We start from the raw sequence: 21,841 nt of genomic DNA on the forward strand, positions 1-21,841 counted from the left end.
TGTATTTTGCTTTATAGATATGAAATATGTGAATTTAAAAGTGCAGTTGTTGGAACACATAATACAGGTTCTGTCAAACTACAACTACAACTACTGCTACTTAACTCCTTGTGCATCCGCATATCCAGGCCTGAGGTGACTCTTCTACATGTGCACACAGAGAGCAATCCCATTAATCCAAAGATAAAAGCTTTTTATGGAAACCTGTGTTTTCCTCTTACATGTTGGAAAAACTAATTATTTGAACTGACACCAAGTTAGTTGTTTGAACTAGTTCTGTTTCAGATTTTACATCGATATTCTTTCTGTTGTTCGAAACATTTCTCTTTCTATACCTTTCTTTCCTGAGCATGAGATGTCAACAATATCAAAAGTAGGTCAAATAGTTTTCCCTCATGTCAGTCCCAATATTTGGACCCTGAAGACCAATACTGAGTCCCTGTTTCCATCCTCAAATGGTAAGTGATTCCGAGGTAGTAAACAGTTGCTTCCAGTCATAAATCTGATGGAACTTGCACAAAATAAAATAGCCCCTGCATTGTAATGTTTAATTAAATCTCCATGCATTGTGTTAAATGTCTCCATGGGAACTGAAAAGTTTAAAATATGATACCGGACACCCATTAATATGACTGTGTGTGTGTGTGTGTGTGTGTGTGTGTGTGTGTGTGTGTGTGTGTGTGTGTGTGTGTGTGTGTGTGTGTGTGTGTGTGTGTGTGTGTGTGTGTGTGTGTGTGTGTGTGTGTGTGTGTGTGTGTGTGTGAGTGAGAGAGTGAAAGATAATGATGATGTCTGTGCCAGAACTCACTACCAGTGCTCAGGAGACACATGTGCACATGTGGATTTCTTCATGCCAACACATCTGCAAAAGCAGTCACAGCTGAATTCCTAACAGCTCGGGATCACAGCGTAATTATTTCACAGCAAATGTTTTCATTTATGTATTCCCACACTCTGAATCTGTTATTGTTTAGCTTACGGGGAGAGCTGAATAATGTGGATGCCACCTGTTCAGGTCATGAAAGAGAACTGAGGTTTGGAAAATAAAATGGAGACGATAAAAAAAACCTTTCATGGCCAAGAATTAGTAATAAGAGCTGAGGTGTTGAAGCTGCTTAAATCCCTGTGAGTTGCCTTCAAATGAAACAGTTTTAGCTCCGATTATTTCTTCCTGTCATCAGGGTCAGATGTTTACCCACTGCGCGTGTCCTGCTCAGGCCAGGCCAAGACTATAGTGACCTTCAACTCCCTGATAGGGATATCATGGTGTGGAAATTTACCCACCGGGTAATAAAACACTAGTGTCACAGATTACCAGGAAAGACGTGTGTTGGCTCAGTGTATATAGAGCTCTTACTGAATGAGATTTTTAACTTTTTAAGTATGTATGGTCATTTGTCTCGTGGCCCCGTGATAGGCTGGCGACCTGTTCAGGGTGGACCCCGCCTCTCGCCCAATGTTAACTGGGATTGGCAGTTGAAGTACTCTTTTTCTGATAGAGTTGGGCTTTATGGTATATTAACAGTACATTTATTGCACCCGCAGCAATCCACTATTCAACTAGAACAATAGGAGGGAGGGATGCGAAGAGGCACATGAGAGAAAGGCCTTGAAATACCAATCATGGTTCAGGAGTGCATGGACGAGGGGGGCATGGAGTAGGAGGCAGAACGGCCCTCCTGCTGGATATGGAGTAGGCGGACAGAAGGAAGCTGGAAACCAGGAGCAGATGGGCAGTGATTTGGCCACCACTGCCGGCACACCAACTGGAGAGTGTTAAGGGTTGAAACACTAAATAATAGTTGGGTACCACCTGATGACATCTGCTCCTGAGCGAAAGCTACAGGTACCTCTTAAGGTATCTGGAGACTACACCCCAACAGGTGTATGACACAAGTTACCTGGGGGTATGTAATGTTAAAAAAAAACATATATATCATCATTAGATTATAAATTCTGTTTTGTTGACAGCACAAAGAAGGAGAGAGGTGGATAGACAGGGAAAGCAGGAGGGGGAGCAGGATGGAATCAGCAGAGACAGAGCAAGAAGCACCTCATGAGAAAGTGGAGAGGATCACATTCACTGCAAATTTATTACAGTGGACTCACTACTATGTTTTTAGAATAGTAAATAAAGTAGTAATAAAGTATTTTTTATTATTCAACTTTAACCCTCCTGTTATCCTCAAAACATAATTTGTCCTTGGAGTCATTATGACCCCAGCAATTTAAATCTCCAGTAAATTATTAAAATCAAAATTGTTACCCATGGTTATTTTCCAAGTACAATATAACTACTTAAATATTGCTTTATTAAAAACATAACACCCCTTACTTTGCCTTTTGACTTGTGCACTCACATGTAGGTGACTGGCGATTAGTGGTGTTGGGCCTAAATTAAGTTGACCTCCTTGAATTTTCTCAAATCCCAAAATACATGACCACTTTGAAATACTACTTTGATTTTACCACTTTGTATACACTATAGTACACCTGTATTAAGGTGTTATACATCAGCAGTGAATAAAGCTAAAGCTGCTGTTTGGATTAATATTACTTTAGCTGAGTACTGGCAAAACTCAGGGGCCGTTGCTCTCATTCCATGATATAATACAAAATGATGAAGACTAGATTAAAGCAGACTGTAATTCTTATTACTCAAAATGAACCCAGAGATCATTAGAGATTATTTCACTCCACTCTAATCAAAGGTTTCTTTCTCCCAATACCATCTTTCCAATGAGCTGTGCAGCCTAATGTTATTTTCACATTGTAGAACAGATTTTCACAGTGATGCCAGAGGTCCGGCACTCATAGTGGTAATAGCGAGAGGCGTGAGAAGAAAGTGGTTTCTGCTGACAGAGCCACCAGTCAAAGGGGAGACGAGAGCAGCCAGCGCTCTCAACCCTCTCCACTCAGGAAGGAAGTGTGTGTTTGACGGAGCCTCTCACAGGCTTCCCATGAGCTCCAAGGTCCTTCAGTCAGGAAAACAGTCAGAGCTTCATTATTTGAAATAGATAGGTGATTGACAGATTTTGAATATTTTGCTTCTTGTTCAATATTCAAACTGTACTTTCTGTCTAATATCGTACCATGTCAACATCATGTGAAGGATTCCTGAATATATAAAGAGCATTAGAGCTTTGAACCTCCGAACATTGAGCTTTAGAAATTTTGTTCAGTAGAAAAAGAAATTACAAGTGTCCCAACACTGTGTAACTTTTAGTATAGTTTAGTTTACCTTACAAATATTTTCATTTTCATTTTTTCACAATATTTCACAAAATCAGACAGGCACAAAATGTCCTGGGTGCTGATCTCTGTAAGGGCAACAACATTCATAGAACACTATATTGTTATTATTATTATTATTATTATTATTATTATGATGATGATGCTGTAACACTTGTTAGCTTCAGTCTGAAGAATGTGTTGCTTGCTTAACAGACTTCGGAAGTAGCTCACAGGCAAGGTGTGGTAAGAAAAAATAACACCAGTTAAGTAAATTATTAAACTTATATATGCGTCACACACAGTAACAAAGCAAATCCAATTTAATTTTATGAAAAACACTGATTACAAAGAATGGACACAAAATATCTTCCCTGCAGATAAGATACTGTTTTTACATTCATGAATCCAGGTAAGATGAATGCAAAGTGCTCTAACTTCACTCTGCACAACGTCCAGCATGCAAACAATAAAAAATGAAAATTAAATTAGTTTCTAGAAACAGCTTCTGATTATGTTCTGCCCCCCCATTTAATGGCTAAGAAAAATATTGGCCTGCAGCCAAACATACTTGCCGACTTCTGTTGTAGTGTTTATTATATCACTGTGACAAGGTCTCCAGTCAAGCCACAGACAGGACTTGTTGTTCATTTTCTGAAGGCAGTAATATAATTTGAATGACCAATGGTAGTGTTTATTCTTCGAAAGAGCCAGAAATATGTGCAACCTTCACTGTTTTTCATTCACCTGTCTGACACGACACATATGCTTCCAGTTGAACGTATGCATCTGATTAAACCTGCCACATAATACTACATTCTAAGGCTGCATTAAAATGAAATTCCTACTCAGTTTTATTTGAGCAAACACTTTGGCGACTGTCAGAAGAGAACTCAGTTTTAAGGGGGAGAAAGCTCTAGCAGAATCAGACTCAAGTTATAATAATAATAATAATATAGTTGCGTAGTATCAGATCGGGATCCTTTAGCTCTGGAGTCAGAGATACATTCAAAATGAGAGAGAGAAATATATTTGATCTATACAAAATGATATTACTCTTTTCAGATATTCATCTCTTTTATTTTGAAATAATACATGAACATGTGCAGCCGGTGAGGGGTGGGGGGTCACAGGTACATCTTGCCTTGTTTCAAGGGGCCAGAAGCCATAAAATGCTGGTAACTATAGGCCTAAAGTAGAAAGATGAAATCTCAGAGCTCACATTGGAGCATGGATGGTTGGATGTATTGATGTCCATGTTCTCACTATACAGTATAACCTCAAATCAATCGCTCATGAACTCTCTGTACGTCTTTGACATGTCTTTTGTGAGCACATGCTTTAATGTTTTGCCAGTGGTATGTGAGGTAATGGGAGTGATGAGTAACCAAGTGACTGATTAAAGGATTCGGGCCCGGTGTCGGCCCTGTGTGACAGCTCTCATGTGACATCAGCTTCTCTCAGAGGAGAGTGACTGCATGAAAGAACGGCATCCATATCACTGTGGGTGAGTCTGTTTGCCTGTGTGGAGGATGTGACATCACTCATCTCACTGCTGTCTTTCACATAAATGTGACAGAGCGATGCGCGCACACACACACACACACACACACACGCACGCACGCAGAGGGCGAGAGAGTGAGAGAGAACTACAGCGGCGCCAGTTGTGGTGGATCATTTTCATGTCAGGTTTGGATAAATCAGTGGTAATGTGGGCTGATTCTGCTGCCTGCAGGCTCTGGTCGTGGTGATTTGCTTACATCCCACACCCTTAACCAACCCTTCCAATTTCCCACTCTGGATAAAGGAAGTGCACAAAGAAAATACCAACAATTTTATTTAGCAATTTATGTCAAACCTCCACCATGAGACAATCAATATTAGTCTTCTGTCTGTGTGTTCAGCCCAGAGCTGGAGTCAGGATGTGGTTAGCCTGGCTTAGTGACAGGGAGCAGAGAGAAACAGCAAGTATGTCACAAAAACAAAGGTTAAAGAGAATGGCTTGTTTGTTTTTAGGGGAGCTATATTCGCTGTATTTCTTCATAAAGAGGTTATTCATGCACCCGGTCTGTGCAGTGTGTCTGGCTACAGTGAAAGTACAGAGGTGCTTGCTGATTATATCTGCTTTTACCCTGTCCCTCACTGAAAATGTATGCTGGCAAATAAAATAAAAAGAGCACTTGCCATTGGCGGGTTGCTACTTCACTGCACACTTTCCTCATTGTATAATTGTAAAAGTGAAAATAGTCCAAGCTCTCCTTATTATACTGTAACAAACTGCAAATCTGATTATAAACGAGTCAAGTTGGTCATCCATCACCGTGACAATAAATGGATTTATAATCTAAAATCATGAATAGATTATTGCTTCTATTTCAATCAGTAAGAGAGAAATAACAGTAAAACTGGATGCTTTTACAAACTTTCTTGGAGGATGGATTATTCGGGCATACATTTCGACCGTGATGAACTCTAATTCAGACAATACCAGATACAACAGGAGACTGCGAGAGGGGATTCACAGATAGTGAAAACAGACAGGAGATCAAGGTTGGGTGTGGACACATTGTGTCGACTTGTACATCCCTAGACATTCCAGAGCATGTCCCCGACCCTGCAATCGAACTGTGGCACTCTGACTTCCTCAGAATCTGGAGACCTCATTTCATGGAGCGCCGGTCTGAGAGAGAACTTGTTTTTGAGGATGAAATTTAAGTCGTAGTGGGTAGATTAAAATTTGCATTTACATTACAGTTCTATAGCCGGTTAAAAATATATTAAACACCATCAGACTGACATCCATCTGAACACCCCCATGCTTAGAAAACAGGCACATTTCCTAAATTGCCATTCTTCAAGCCTTAGAATTAGATTGTAGATTTGCTGTTCAGGTGTTGCTAGAGGAAATGGTGTGGGGGTATATGTCAACAGGGCGTATCCCCTGTAAGATATGAGCACACTCATCATTTTGAGAACAAAGACCATGGAGTTTACATTTCAAGGCAATTTCCTAGACAGATATTTATAATGATCAGTGTTGAGAGACTATTCATACGGAATCATAGATTACTGGTCTTTTGGGGCCTATGGTTTACGAATGGCTTATTCTTCACACCTCTGTATGCCTGCTCTGTATGTAAAACAAACATAGTCTTTGTCAGTTCATCTATAACATCTGAAACTCCCTTTACGGTCAAACAGCTGTGTCTCCTGTAGCTTTTCAAAATAGGCAATCACTGCCAATTACGCCTGGTTCACACAGTGATGGTCCAAACGTGTGGAGGTGTGCAGGCAGGCAGGGTTTGAAGTTATCTCTCAAGCGACATTTTGAGCTATTTCTGATGCTTTTCGTGTGAGAAATCAAGTTCAGCTGAAAGGCTTCGGAGGAGAGACTGTCTCAAAGTGTGCTTTGTTATCCCCACCTGTATGATTCCATATGTTGAGGCTGTATAGACTTAGTTCTTGGAAACTGCTCTGAGTGGACAGGTTTCAAAAGGTTCCTGTTACTCATGGCTGGACAACACATTTCTTTGAAGCACATTAACGTTCTGCTGATAGCTATCAGGCAGTCCAGTCTCAATATTGTAGAGGCTCCGCCATGATCAACGAACGATACATCTCCGACTTGATCACAAGGTTATTTCAATTGGATGAGTGAACTGAACTGGGCTGATAACCCACCAGAACCATTCTTTTTCTGTTTGAGTGGAGAATTTGTGAATCCTGCCAGGCTTCCACAGGTGATGCATTCAATGACATTAAGAAGGAATTTCTGTAAAGCAAGAAATGAATTGGGTATCAAAATATTGGTATCACTCTAGACGAAGGCAGATCCGATCAGTGCAGCCAAGGCACTGAGCTCTCTTTGTGAATGTCCATCAGGACTGTGTGTGTTTGCCTGCCATCCACAGCATGTGTCAGCGTAACTGTGGCCCTCCCCTGAACCTCTGCTCAATGCGTCCACTGTTGTGCTGAAGCACAGCGGGCTCATTCATGAGGCTCTGCAGCGGTGTGTGTAAACAGTCTTGCTCTTCCGGGAGCTGTAAGTGTGACTTTCTCTGCTGAGGCACAGGAAGGAAATGAGAAAGAGCATCGTTAGTCTTGGCTCATCTGCCTCACACTGCATGCTGTTTAATGTTGGCCACTGATCAGTAGCACAGGGATTCACCACACACGTGTTGATGTGTGATTATTAAATCAAGTTATTCACGCTGAGTAGAAGTAGCTGAGTAGTTTTTGATCAGGTTTGGGCTGTTTGCAACAGGTTCTTGTTGACCTGCCTATTCATCCCACAGTAGATTTAGTCACTGAAGGGTTTGATGACCATTATATCATTCCTTCTCTTGTGTGATGGGATCAAACATAAATTTGATCCCTTCACTACTTAACTATCTAGCTCAGTTCCAGCATTACAGTTTGCTGAGTACACCGGTACTGATCGGTGAAGCTAACAGCTTGGCGTAGAACGCAAGTAGGGAAGTCAGACAGGTTGGCTTTGGTTAACTGTTAGCAGTACCGGGGCTGAAAATGTGTTGAGGCAAGATAAGAAGTGGCAGAGACAGTCTGATCCATACTTGCAGTAAAAAGCACAAATTACACAAAAACGCTAGCAAGTTTTGCAACGAGAAGCGATGACATAACACGCCAGCGTCCTCTCCCATCTGGGTGAGTGTCAGTCCTGCTCAGGCTTGGACGTTGTCCAGTAAAAAGCAGTAAGTTGCTCAAGAGAACCTGTTTTCAAAAAGACTTGCAGGAGCTTGGGCACTGGCCATTCACTGATGCTGGGAGTATAAGCACTTTTACTTGCGAGAGCTGCAGCGCATGAATGATACTGCGAATCAATCTGTTGAACTGCTAAGGATCTGACAAGGATCTTCATTAAGGACAAGGTTGACATGGCGACCAAATACGTAAATTTAAATGCATACCCACTCTCATGTGGGAAAGCTTACAAAGCGGCTTGCAGTGGAAGCAGGAAAATTAGGCAGCTAAAGCAGCTTAAATAACATAGGAGGGAACCAGCGGAGCCATCAGTTGGTTTGTGCTGGCATGGAGATCTGCTGCTGTCAGTTTTTATGCTGGATTGTGGCTGAGCTTGACTTCTTAACCTGCCTGAACTAACGCTATGCTTAATTTCCACATTTTGTGTTTGTCCTGTTTTGTTTAGAGTTTTGGAAAAATGGGCCAAAGTTTCAGAAACAACATCGGATCACATTAGGTGAACTAAATACTTTAAATTGTGTTTATGTGAGACTGTGGTCCAGTGTGAGCCCTTATTAGACAGGTGCTAGTCGCCGAATGTATGTTTGGATAGGTAAGTTGATGCAAATCACTGTTTTAAAAATATACATACACAACGATATAAAGTGTGGCTATTGATAAGATGATAGAAACGGAGGCACCACGGCAGCAGAGGTTTTTCACAGGTGGCTGTGAGAATCCTGACTGTTGGCTGAGCAAACAGCCAGTGGCTGAATCAGACAGTAAATTCCTCTGGAGACTTCATTTTTCTACTGCCTGCTCTCTGTTGTGTGTTTCCACCTTCTACTCACTTACACACATACTCCAAATCCGCCCAGGATGTACGTTTTTCTCATCAAGAATTCTCACTGGATTGGTCAGAGCACATGAAAACAAGTGGATGACATAGAGAACAGACAGGTGATGAAAAGAGAAACTGTCACCAGATATCAGCTCAGGATGTCTACTCTGTAATACTCTGTAATTGTGTTGCTACGGTTACTCTCCGTTCATCCATTTTACAGTGGAAACACTTATTGGTTAAAGAAGCATGAAATTGTTCCTTTATGCATAAAGTCATAACATTTATTGACCTTAACCAACTTGCTGGTTCCACCTTAGCAGTCTTCGACTCAATCCAGTCAATCTCAGAATGCCCACCTAGTGAATGCTCCAGATTCATTTGCATTTCTTTGGCTGTCTCCACCAATCCATTCACAATCAATTTGACTATTGATTATTTTCCATTGTGTTGTGCAGGTGGTCTCTCCATCCAGAGACAGGAGTGACTGTTCCAGCTCTCCTTGCGATCTCACTGTTCCATCCGTGTAGCCTACATTTGTAAATGGATAAATAGGGCGGCTGTGGCTGAGGGGGTAGAGCGGTGGTCCTCTAACCAGAAGGTCGGCTGTTCGGTCCCTATATTCTATGAAGTTCAGTATCTTGCAGATGGGGAAGGCTGCAGAAAAACATTATAGGAAAAAAGTGTGAAGTATGAATGTGTGTGTGAATGGGTGAATAGCTAAAAAAACTGTACTCTTAAGTGCTTTGAGTGGTCATCAAAACTAGAAAAGCTCTATATACAGTAAATACAGACCATTTAAGCAACTACATTTGTTTGTTGGTGCAGCGATATTGCTGCTATCAGAGTAAGGGTCTTTTAACATCCATTGTCTTGTAATACTCACCACTATCTTGCTCAAATTTGGACAACTCAGTCCGATATAGTCAAATACAGCTGAAATATACTGTCAATAGGTTTTTTACTGGTCATTTGTCAGATCTGCAGGAACTACAGAGAAAGATGCACTCTCACAGCCATCTTCCTGTATAGTAGATACTGGTTCCAGTCCTGCAGTCCACTCTCAGTAATGAGGAGTGATTAGAGTCAAGTTAGTAAACTTTCTTTGACAATGTGGATGATGATTTAATAGATTTCTAAAATGTTGTATATTAATCTTTGTGTGTGTCTGTATGTGTGTGTGTGTTTTGTCTGCTTTCCATAGATTTACGCATTTACTGAAACATTATTACCAGCAACAAATGTCCATGTTCAATTTTCTTTAATCAAGGTTCCTTATTTAACTATGTTGAAAAATAGTTTAGTGAACCTCTCTCTTTTCTCTCTCTGTGTGTGTGTGTGTGTGTGTGTGTGTGTGTGTGTGTGTGTGTGTGTGTGTGTGTGTGTGTGTGTGTGTGTGATTGTGTGTGTGTGTGTGTGTGTGTGTGTGTGTGTGTGTGTCAGCTGTTCCCAGTCCATGTCTGTTGCTGTGGTTGTCTACTTTGTGTAAATAAACTCACTGTGTATTGTTAATCCCAGGCGTCTGCCTTACATTACAGCCATCTATTTCAGACCCCCTGGCCTCCTAACTCACAGTGCTTGGGGAGACTGTCAAGCGCTCATGCACTGCACACATGGTTTCCAGTGCTGCACTGTACATGTGTGTGTTCTGCAGCATCTGTCAGAAATGGCAACACATATGGCTGTCAGTGCTGCTGGTGTCACCACGGTCCTGTGTAAGCATCTGTCAAACGTTTCCAAACCCATGTTTCGAAGTACTCTGTGAGGGGGATTGTGCTGCTGCTACTGTGCAAGGCTGCTGTGGTACTGAGGGAGTATGTTATTTGGTTATGGGGGTCAGGGTTCTTCTGATTTGGTTTTCGTGACTCTGTGCTATCAAAAGCCATTGGCCAGAGGCATTAGGTTTTCAGATTGTCCGTCTGTGCCATTCTTGTGAACACAATTACTCAAGAACTCCTTGAGGAAATCTCTTCAAATTTGGTATAAATGTGCTCTGGGACTCCTGTATTTTAACGTATTAGAATTTGGTGGTCAAAGGTATAGAGAATTTTGTTAATTCCCACCTCAACTAACTTGCTAATTTAACTATATTTAGGCATTTTTCAATAAATTGAATTAACATTCAGCTTAAAAGGTATGATTGAACCCATGTTGTATTTGAGCACACTAACATACTGTTTAGATAATATGCAGCTGGAAAAGAGCTTTAAAATGATATGGGACCGATTTGAAATCCCTATTAGCTATAGTCAGTCCAAACTGATTTGACACAGAATGATCCCATATTTAATCAAACCCCACAGACTAACCTCATCAAATAAATGCTTCGGTATCAAAGTATCTTAAACCCTTTACACCTCCATGCATACACACCTACACTCAGTCACCCATTCTCTCTCCTTTTTTGTAGATGTCATCTCTGCGACTCACTTCAACCCTTACTTCAGACGGCTGACATTTGATGTATCCTCTATGGAGAAGAATGCGTCCAACCTGGTGAAGGCTGAGCTCAGGATCTTCCGTCTTCAAAACCCTGTGGCCCGAGTGTCTGAGCAGCGCATCGAGCTCTACCAGGTACAGACACCTGTTCGATCCCATGTCCTGAATCATACAAATAAAAAAGTTTAAAAAAAACATTTCACAGTCTGCATTTAGGGGGCAGAGGGTGCTGAGTGTTGAAATATATCTTTCTCTTGCATCCTTTACTTTACTGTTATAAGAATGTCATAAAAAACATCCATATGCTTGTAGTGCACAGAGTTTCGATTTCTTTCGCTGTCTCTCAGACTTCCTTTACTCCATTGTCATACAATGGATAATTTCAGTAATCCAAAGCAATACAGGAGGAGAATTGGATTTAAGTGAACAGTAAAGAGGAGCAATGCTATCTTAAGTGAATTGTACTTTAAAGAAAAGGGTCTCAAAACAAGAGAGATCATCTAAACGTATAACTGAACACACTTAAAGGTCTTTTTGAAAATAACACCTAGCCCACAACCAAGACCACATGGTCTGGGTGAGCTGATAAAAAGGTTTTCAGGTGAAACAAAATCACTTGTGTATGACAAAGAGCTTTGAGAACACTTTCTTCTTCCTTATTCTGGTAAAGAAAGGAATGGCAGACATTGGGGCTGCTTCTTGGTGTGCGGGGAGTGCCACATCAGCAGTGGTGGGTCCATACCCAGAAATCAGAGGGAGGCATGAGACAGGGTGGGGGGTGGCGTGGGTAGGACCTAGATGTGAACATGCCCTGGAATGCTGACTGCCGGGAGGTGTTCCTTGCTTTTCACGAACTTTTGGTGCCACATTGTAACAGCTTGTCGATGCCTTTTTGTCTGCATCCTGAGCTAGTGTGAGATATCCCTGACAGGCAAGGAGGAAAGAGAGGGCTGGAAAGGATCAGTGGTATTGTCTTAGTTGAACTGGGCAGGGGATTTGGTTTGAGGCATCTGGGGGTCGGCTTTCTGATTCTTCCCTCATCCCAGAAAATGTCTTTCCATAGCTCAGAGTTGTTGAGGAGGTCTTAAGTCTTACACCCTCGTTTAGCCAATGGCATATATCCAGATCCATGGTGCTGTTATTTTCAAGCAGGTTTGTGTCACTAAGGGGCTCATTACATCTAAGTGATGCTTTGCAAGTGTCAACAATCCATCCTCTTGTCTTTCATGAAGTTGATAGATTATTTTTTCCAGCTCAATGATTTTATGGGTGAGCATGGTACATGCTGGTGCAGTGGGGGGGAGAAGTGAGATGAGGCAGCTTTTTCCCAGTGACACGGTTGCACTGTTTAGCCCTGACAAGCTTTGCAACTGTGAGCCGGGAACAGGCAGTTGACAGTTAGGCTACAGGTGTTGGGCTGGAGAGTATGTGCTGAAACCAAGACTCAGACACAGAAGCAGTTTAAAGTATTCATATTAAAAATAGTGGTAATGATAGTGAAAATGTGAGAAGCAGGCTGGGAATCTAAAAGTGTTCCAGTTCAGTTCCCAGTGATCAACTGACAGGCCACGAAACAAGGATCCAAACAGAAGAGCCAGGAACAAAGTAGGGCAGGCTGAGCAAAGCAGGAGGAGCATGGTGATATTTCAGGCATGGCTGGATGTTGGATGACAATAATTCACATTAACAAAATCAGCAACACAGACAAAGTTCCAAAAGAACCTGAAAATACAAATATTGAGAAGAGACAGTAGCATTTCTAACCACCGTGGTTGATCTGGTGAAGTCTGTTTGCTCGTTCTAAAATACTGCCTGTTGGTATGGCATTGATTGAAGCTGCAGTTACGCTTGACTGATTGATTATTGTGCAGGCCAACTGTGGTGCTCTCGCCTTTCTCACTTGAGGCATGGTGACTGGCCAGAATAATACAACCACACCACCAGAAAAAGGCAAAAAGGAAGAAACACAGAATAGTTTTGGCACCGGCTTGTTTCTTCCAGGAACACCCCAGACTTGTGCACACTTCTGTGGTCACAGAAGTTTTTCCATAGTTTCCTGAAGAATGCCTCATCTTTACCAACAGTCTCTGTAGTCTCCCTCCAGGAGCCATCTGGGAATCCCTATGCTGCCTCATTAATGAGGGGGTCATAGAGATTTTTGTAGAGACAGAGCAGTTAACAGACTTTTGCCTCCAGCTCATGTTGTGCTGTGCATGCCAAGATAAAAAACTTGGGAGGTGTGCAAGGATAGTAAGAGCAAGCATATGAGGGGGGGGGGGGGGGGGGGGGGGGGGGGGCATAAGAGGGACCTCAGAGAGAAGGAACCACATGAGGCTTTGTTGATCTACAGCCTCAGGGGGGGGAGGTTGTAGCACCAGTGCACAAAATTACAGTATAGTTTGAATGTTTTCAGCCCAGTTCTAACATAAAAAGGTAAGTTCTGCATGGAGGTTTTTTTTGTCTTGTCAAATTGTGTTATTTGCTCAATATCAACTGAGAGTTTGAGCTTTCTCCTGTTCTCGTTTGAGAACATGTTGCATATTTAGTAACATTTAGCTGCATCTATGGCCTTTTTGTTCTCATCCTATCTGCTCCACTAGTCATTTTCTTCTCTCAATAATGACATCATAATAATAATATCCATCTCACCAATGTTAGGCTTCCCAGTGCTGTTGCTCCAGTGACTGGATATGTTGTCCTTAGCCAAAGCTAATTAGCGAGAAGATACCCCCCTCCCTTTTCCATAGATGACTACCACAAATTTCTACATAGTACTGCAGTGCTGGAAACCAAAGTTCAGCGGTTAGAGGTGAACATGGAGGTAAATAATGAACTATGTGGAGCATGAATGCCAAGAAACAGGAGGGCTAGATATCCTGCATATCCTTCCACTCACAAGTTCTCCTTATCCACTAAGACCTATTAAAGAGTTTCTACATTTGTCGCACCTGATTGTGTGGCATCATTCTCAACTGTCCAAGTGAAGTTTAGGTGTACTAATTTAAAGAATTTAAGATTGTCTGTGCCACAACGTTGACCTATTACACTTCTGGTTTGCCCCGCAGATTTTAGGACACAAAGATCTGACTTCCCCAACACAGCGGTATATTGACAGCAAGGTGGTGCGGACGCAAACAGAGGGAGAGTGGCTGTCCTTTGACGTCACAGAGGCAGTGAGTGAATGGCTGAACCACAGAGGTGAGTGCATATTTCCTTCATCACTGTCGCTCGTCCTCATCACGTACCTCACATGTCACATTCTGACATAATTTCATCGTGACCTTTTTTTCTCTAAAGACAGAAACAGTGGATTCAAGATCAGCCTGCACTGCCCCTGCTGCACATTTGTGCCGTCAAATAACTACATTATTCCCAACAAGAGTGAAGAATTGGAGGCACGGTTTGCAGGTTATATGATTCAAATAATTGTAAATTGTTGTCCAAGTCTAATAACGCTGGTGTTATTCTATGTTTTGTTATTATCAAGGAATCCTATCGATAGACCAAAGCCAGCAATGCATTAGAATGTCCTGTCTAAATTTCCTATCCTATCCTGTCCTGCTATGGCTAGGTAACATCTATATTTGATTTTAACAGCAGTGAGGGGTAAAGATCTTATATCTATAGATAACACTTATCACTCATTGGTTGGACTGGATATGGAAAGTTGGGTTTGTGTGTGGTTGAGGGCGATAACCCGTAGCCATATTCTGCAGCTGCCCAGACATTGACAAGTTAGCTGTGGTCTTATGTCCATACTATATTTCCACAGAGTTATCACACACCAGCTTGGTTGTTATTGGCCCTCCAATCTCCATAAACTGGCAATCACAAGCAACATCTTCTAGTTAATGTATTGCTCTACACAACAGCAAGAAAGTAAGGTCCTTTTTTCAATATTGTTACTATTTATAGTAGTTTTTCTTTTTCTAATTATTAGGGTTATAATTACAACAAAGCAATTTTCCTGCAGAGTTCTATTTTCTGATTCTGGCATATACTTCAGTATCACTTCTGTGAAAATGTGTTTGATTTTAATAATTGCAATAAGGTATATTTGATGGTATGGCTCTATTTTGAGACCTACCTGCCCTTCCACATGCATAGGTAGGAAAGTCTAAGGTAGGGACAGCACACCTCTCTACCCTGCCATTAGCCTTCAAGGAAATTCAGGCAGGGAGAGCAGCAGCCAAAAGACAAAACAGACCAGGCATCAATGAAAACACACAACGCTGATTATGTCAGATTCAGTATGAAAAGGAGGTGCTGGGGTGGAGGAGGGTTGTGAAGTGGCTTGCAGTGGAACCAGGAAGAGTGGAGCAAGTGCACAATATGAGCTTTGCCAATTGAATGCATGGAAATCTGCTGCTGTCAGCTGACGTTCTTGATTGTAGCTGAGCTTGACTTTGTGACCTGCCAGAACTAACGCTATGCACAATTTAGTAGGAGGCATGAATTGTTGGTTTACATCTGCACATGGGATTTGTTAAAAAACATTTTGAATATTGTAAGTTGTATAATTTATGAATACATTTTTTATTTAGGTTTTTGAAACACACAGATCTACTGGGACTAGATCTTCAACATGGTCTATTTCATCCATTCATTTCTTCATTGAGATACTTTTACCACACACTTCCTTGATTCATTTAAATCGGATATTTTGATCTGTTGATTAACACATGTCCTTGTATGCAGTGAGATGCAGCTCATTGATAACTCTGTATATTTGCAGGTATTGACGACAGCTTCATTCATGGCGGTGACCTAAAGGTATTTAAGAAGCGGCGGCACAGTGCCCGGGCTCCACACCTTCTCCTCATGCTTCTCCCTTCATACCGGCTGGAGTCCCAGTCCCGGCACAAGAACCATAGATCCAAGAGGGCCCTGGATGCCGCCTACTGCTCCAAGTAATAACCTGGGACTTACTCTTAGTGTCATTACACACAAACACACACAATCACCTTTCTGAACAGAAACAACACACAACTGACAGAGTCACATTTGACTGCAGTCCTGGTCTATGTCACAGTGTGTGTCAGGAGACAGTGCATGTTGTGCATAATGTAGTGTTTTTAAAATTTCAATGAGACACATTCTGCTCATATATTTAGGTTCATAGTTTAAATTTAGATTATGACTTGTTTAAAAGTTTACATGGACTGTTCAGAAAATGCATAATTTCGCACATACTGTCCATTGCTGCAGCTCCCCTTTTAGCCTCTGTCTGAAACCATTGATTTTAGCCCCTGTCTCTTAGAGGCCCCCCTCCCTAAAAGGCCCAGTCGGCTCTGGTTGAACCGACTGGCACCCACTGTTGTGATTGGACAACCACTTCCACTGTTTATAGGAAATGTCGTCTTGTGCTCTCGCTTTACTCGGCTTTGTTAGGGGGCATGGCTAGGTGTCCATTTTCAAGATTTATGACATGACATCATGACTCCACAGTGGTATCAGCCAGGCCACTGACAAGGCATCGCAGGAGCCTCTGGAGAAGTGTTTTCTGTGTGGGAGAGGAGCTCCCTTCACCACAGAACTTTTACATACACAAAAACCTTCATAACACACTAGAGGAAAAGGGAAAAACTGAAAAAAGCACAATATGTCTCCTTTAACAGATATGGAAAATTCAAAAAGCAGGAGTAACCTTGACTACAGTGATTTATACTGATAGAAATGATGACCGCACATACAAAAGAAAGTTTTTGTATGTACAAACTATTTGTATAAACAGGAACTCGTCACCATGACTAAACTCCCTGCTGCATCTCTTTGTAGAAATGTGCAGGACAACTGCTGCTTGCGCTCACTCTACATCGATTTTAAGAAGGACCTGGGCTGGAGGTGGATCCATGAGCCAAAGGGATATGAGGCCAACTTCTGTGCCGGGGCATGTCCATATCTATGGAGTGCTGACACGCAGCATTCAAAGGTAGTGTATGGGGGATAGGGTCAAGGTATCAGTCTGTGGGATCAGTTAGTAACTTGAATGTAAACTTGTAGTACTATATTCCTGATGGTAATCTTTCTGCTCTAGGTATTAGGCCTTTATAACACCATCAACCCTGAAGCTTCAGCATCGCCCTGCTGCGTCTCCCAGGACCTGGAGCCCCTCACCATCCTCTACTACATCGGCAAGACCCCCAAAATAGAACAGCTCTCTAATATGAAGGTCAAGTCCTGCAAGTGCAGCTAGAAACCCAAACAGGCCAGCATCAACACTATCCCCCCTGCCTCATCACACACACACACACACACACACACACACACACACACACACACACACACACACACACACACACACACACACACACACACACACACACACACACACACACACACACACACACACAAACAAACAAACAAACACACACAGGACATACACACAGTCAAGCCATGACTCTACTGTACAGTGTTTACACAGAGGCAAAGTCAGGAAGGGTGTGAATTACAGAACAAGTCAGTGGTACTTCATTGAGTACACAACACACATGATCAGTGCTTCTCCAGAAACCTGACTTTGATACCAATGCTTTAAGGCTGAAATAAACAGAGTTGCGCTGGACTATGTCGGTGGCATAGGTTCACAATGCCTAAGCAGGTCGGGCTGAGTCCAGGTCGAGGCAGCAGGTTGTAGTGTAATGTTTGGCTGTCCAATCGTCAAGAGCTGTTGGCTATCCAACATCAACATGCAGCTTTTTTACACCCAACAAACCCCCTCCTGGAGGAGAGCCAGAGCAGCCATTCAGTGCTGCACAAGTCTCAATTTCATTGGGCCTCTTTCCAACCAACCGTTCATAAGAAGAAATTTATTTTTCAAACCCAATTATGCAGGTATCCACGCTCTAGTCCAGATGCTCAACTGACGGTACGCCCGCGAGTGCTGTGTTTCCAGTGATGGTCCCCAAGCGCTCGTCCAGCTCAGATAACTCTGGACATCCTGTCCCCCTCCCCTTACCTTTTCCTTTCCCCCTTCTCTTTTCTGTGTTTGACAATATTTCTTTTAAGTTCGGATTTGAGATCAAATCACTTTTTTTTACGTCATCAGCTTTGCCACTTTCTCCCAATAGAGCTTTTACTGCATGTATGTATGTGTGTATGCGTCTCATTTAGCTTTATTTTATATCCATTGCCGACGCTATAAAACATAACCGTCTTTTAACGTCCGATGCGCCAACATCTTTAGATTTTCATTTAGGCATTCTTGACTCCTTAAATTTCCCTTTATATTTCTGTGATTTCTCGCCGTTTACCTCAGCTTATAGGAATAACTGGTTCATGCTTTCAACTTATGAGGACAGTGGGATTCATCAATGTAAGAACAAGTGAGAACAATTCTGCAGTTTAAAGACACGTCGTGAATCTGATGTAGGGTTTTTTAGGAACTTTCTTTAGAACAATTCCAAAGAGGATATTAGTGAATTTGGGATAATTTTTTTATGAGACCAAACAAATCAAACAATCAATATTTATTCTACAGCAAGTTAAATAAAATTACATATGACATGAGGAGCTTTTCATTAAGTATAACAGGGGTTCAGATTTATTGTTGAAATATATCCTTCTAGCAACCGCGGTATTTCTAAACCCGATTAAATGGAATGGGAACCAGTTGATGGTATGATGAACTAGTTGATACAAAGCATAGTCATCAGCCAAACTAAACCGAAAAGAAATTCACGTATTGGGTCATTCAAAGGAAGGCCTGTCCTTATTTACATGCAGGGTTTCTTTTTTTCAGCTGTTAAAATACATATTTCCTAATTCTTTAATAAACAAATTTTAGGATATAATCTTTAGATTTTGCAGTGGTATCAAAGGCATGGACTAAATGTGACAACATACATACATACATACATACATACATACATACATACATACATACATACATACATACATACATACATACATGCAGTTACACGGACAGGGCTTTTGTACTGGTATATCCTTTGGCATTCTGAAGGCCCTGTCAACATGCACCACCTCAGAAACTTGTCACACCGAGACACGAGAGTAAGGCTAACACTGGAAGTATAAATAATAAGCGTCTATTTGTCCTGAAAAAGACATTGCCCCACCCCAACAACCACCCACCACTTCACCCCCCTCTCCCCCAATTCACCATCTGCAGTCACACCACATTCTCATCTCTGTGTTTGTCTTTGTTTTGTATCCATCGTTTTCAACATCTTCCCATTCCATTATGTTTAAGATGCTTATAAAAACCTAATAAGTGAAAATGAAAGAATAGGTGGGATTGTCATTTATACCATATGTTGATGAATGATTGGCAAATCTGAATAAGACGCAGATCATCTTGCTAAAGTTATTGGTTACAAAAACAATTGCCACACTATATGGTGTCATTTTCGGACTTCATAGGGATGATGATGTCATTCCTACCCAATGATCATTATTTATTTTTTGATCGATGTAAACTTTTGGTCGTGTCTATTTTTCCTTCGGATGCAGAACTACTCGGAAAGATGCATTTTTGAGCTGCATTAAGTAATTTTCTGACTTCTCATGACATCACTTGTCATGTGACATCAAGATGACGGAATAATCTTTTGATCCATATAAGCTTTGGATTGTCTCTTATTTTTATTTTCGTTAATCTTAAATTTCGACTGATGGTCTGCAAAAGTTTAACCTTTGGAGGTAACCTCCCATGTAACATAACCACCAAGTTTTGAAAAAATCCGTCCATGTGTGTTTTGGTTATATTGTACACACACACACACAAACACACACACACACACACATAGAGGTTTGCGCAGCTATCCTTATTACGACTTTCCATTGACTTCCATTCATGGTGGACAGCCTAACCAAAACCTTATCCCTACCCTTAACCAAGACCTCAGAAATAACACTTAGCCTCATTAGGGCTGGGCCTTGGTCCCAATGAGGTCTGCTGGTCCTGACTAGGTCAGTGATTATGCTGGAAAAGGTCCTAAAATTAGTATAAACACACGCGCACACACACACAGGGGTAAAAAAACAATCCCCTGCTTCTGGCTATGCAGGCGTGCAGGGTAATAATTCCAGTAATATGTTCGAAGCAACTCACCTAATTTTACAGTATGTAATATTTGTGGTATCACAATCCATTCATAACACCTGTGTCAGTCAGCAAACAAGTTAACAAACAGTTGCACCTTTACCTTTTACTTTCAAACATTTGGTATTTCAAAATGTACAAGGTACTGCCAACTGATCATTTCAGACTCAATATCTAAATGTGACCCATGTTCAAACAATAGTTTGAATGTCAAGTAAAAAGTTGTGGCATGTTCAGACCTGTCTCCACATCTCTGGAGAACGATCTGGCTGCAGCCATTATCATTCTGCTATAGGGGCAAATAAATCTCTGGCTTGTTTTTATTTCTCCGACCAATCACTACAATCTTGGGCTGGGCTAAGTCCAGGATACATTAACAGTGCAAAGCAGTGACAAGGAAGTGTCGTGGTGAGGGGGACTTGTGAAGGGGGGATTATTTAATGAATCAAAATGAACTATTTAATGATACGATCCTGCCACCTGTCACTCTAGTAATGTTTGGTAGTGTCATCAGTGTGTTGTCTTGCCAAAAGAAAACTTTGATTTCACCCTCTACACTGCAAGAGCTGTCGGTCAGTCATTATTTTTTGTTTCTTTAATTAAAAAATAAACCATTGCACTGATGCTGTTTTAATTTTTCCTATTTTAAAAAATCTAGTTTTTCCTATTTAGTCTGCCCTCCCTTCCCCCCTTATCAAATAAGAAGTGTTAATGTAGGTGTCCTGACCCTGGCCGTGTTTAGTGCCAGTGGACTTACTGAGTAGCAGGAAAGAAGGCTAGGCACCAACTCTGTCACGATAGAGCTGTAATTTTTTATGTGTATTTGTTGTTGTTTTAATGATGATAATGATGATGTTATTGTGATCCACTATGCTGTATTGTAACACAGTATTGTTGTGGTGTTTCATTGGTAAATAAATTATTTAAGTTTCAAGGGAACTCAGTGTTCTGTGTGTTTTCTCTGTTGTTGAAGTGATGTTTAATCAGACTGCTGCAGCACACATGTATATGTTTATATGCTGCACAGGCACTGAATCTATAACTATTACATCGGATTTTGTTTTTTACCTTCAAGGATTTATTATCTATGTAGCACACATAGAATCAATCACCTCAGAGAATCAAGAGTTTGTGTATGATAACTGATAGATGTAAATAATACAGATACAGCAATGTGAATATTGTGCAATACTGTATTGGAATATTGTACTTGTACGGTTTTTGGCTGTTTAAAAAGTTTTAAAAGTTTATTAATTTTCTGGAACATCATATAATTTGAAGAACTACAAAATCTTGACACTGGTTTGTGTGCCCACCCCTTCTGAAACCACAACTCTGCTCCTTCACCTGTGTGAGAGTGACACCACTTATACCAGTTTTATAGATTTTACAAAACATAATCCCTGGCTACACCATGATGCTGAGAGTATGAGAGAGATGGGATTTGTGGCATCCAGAGAAATGGTAGTGGGAGCAGTAAGGTTGTGTCAGCTCTGGAATGAGGCTTTCCACCACGCTCTGTATGAGGGATTTCGCCTGCATGGCTGACCAATGATAAATAAAGA

The 21,841-nt window shown here is 41.3% G+C and overlaps 1 protein-coding gene and 1 long non-coding RNA gene across 3 annotated transcripts in view; one reads left to right on the forward strand and one right to left on the reverse strand.

Annotated features, from left to right (window-relative positions):
- tgfb2 (transforming growth factor, beta 2) overlaps positions 1-20,209 on the forward strand; it is a 31,766-nt gene extending 11,557 nt beyond the window's left edge. The window contains exons 2-8 of one of the 2 annotated variants that reach the window (XM_034611642.1): positions 11,184-11,347; positions 14,278-14,410; positions 14,510-14,620; positions 15,948-16,122; positions 16,991-17,144; positions 17,250-17,486; positions 17,575-20,209. In XM_034611642.1, coding sequence (XP_034467533.1) covers positions 11,184-11,347; positions 14,278-14,410; positions 14,510-14,620; positions 15,948-16,122; positions 16,991-17,144; positions 17,250-17,408 — 896 coding nt within the window. In that variant the 3' untranslated portion in view covers positions 17,409-17,486; positions 17,575-20,209. The remainder of the gene's footprint in view (positions 1-11,183; positions 11,348-14,277; positions 14,411-14,509; positions 14,621-15,947; positions 16,123-16,990; positions 17,145-17,249; positions 17,487-17,574) is intronic. The other variant, XM_034611641.1, reaches the window with a different exon arrangement.
- On the reverse strand, positions 1,286-20,889 carry LOC117777109. The gene is made up of 3 exons (XR_004616557.1): positions 20,757-20,889; positions 17,004-17,005; positions 1,286-1,298 (listed from the first exon to the last, which is right to left on the reverse strand). It is a non-coding gene; the product is annotated as an uncharacterized LOC117777109 (long non-coding RNA).
- Between the last annotated feature and the right edge of the window lie 952 nt (positions 20,890-21,841).

Source organism: Hippoglossus hippoglossus, chromosome 16, assembly GCF_009819705.1.
Source record: "Hippoglossus hippoglossus isolate fHipHip1 chromosome 16, fHipHip1.pri, whole genome shotgun sequence".
NCBI lineage: Eukaryota > Metazoa > Chordata > Actinopteri > Pleuronectiformes > Pleuronectidae > Hippoglossus > Hippoglossus hippoglossus.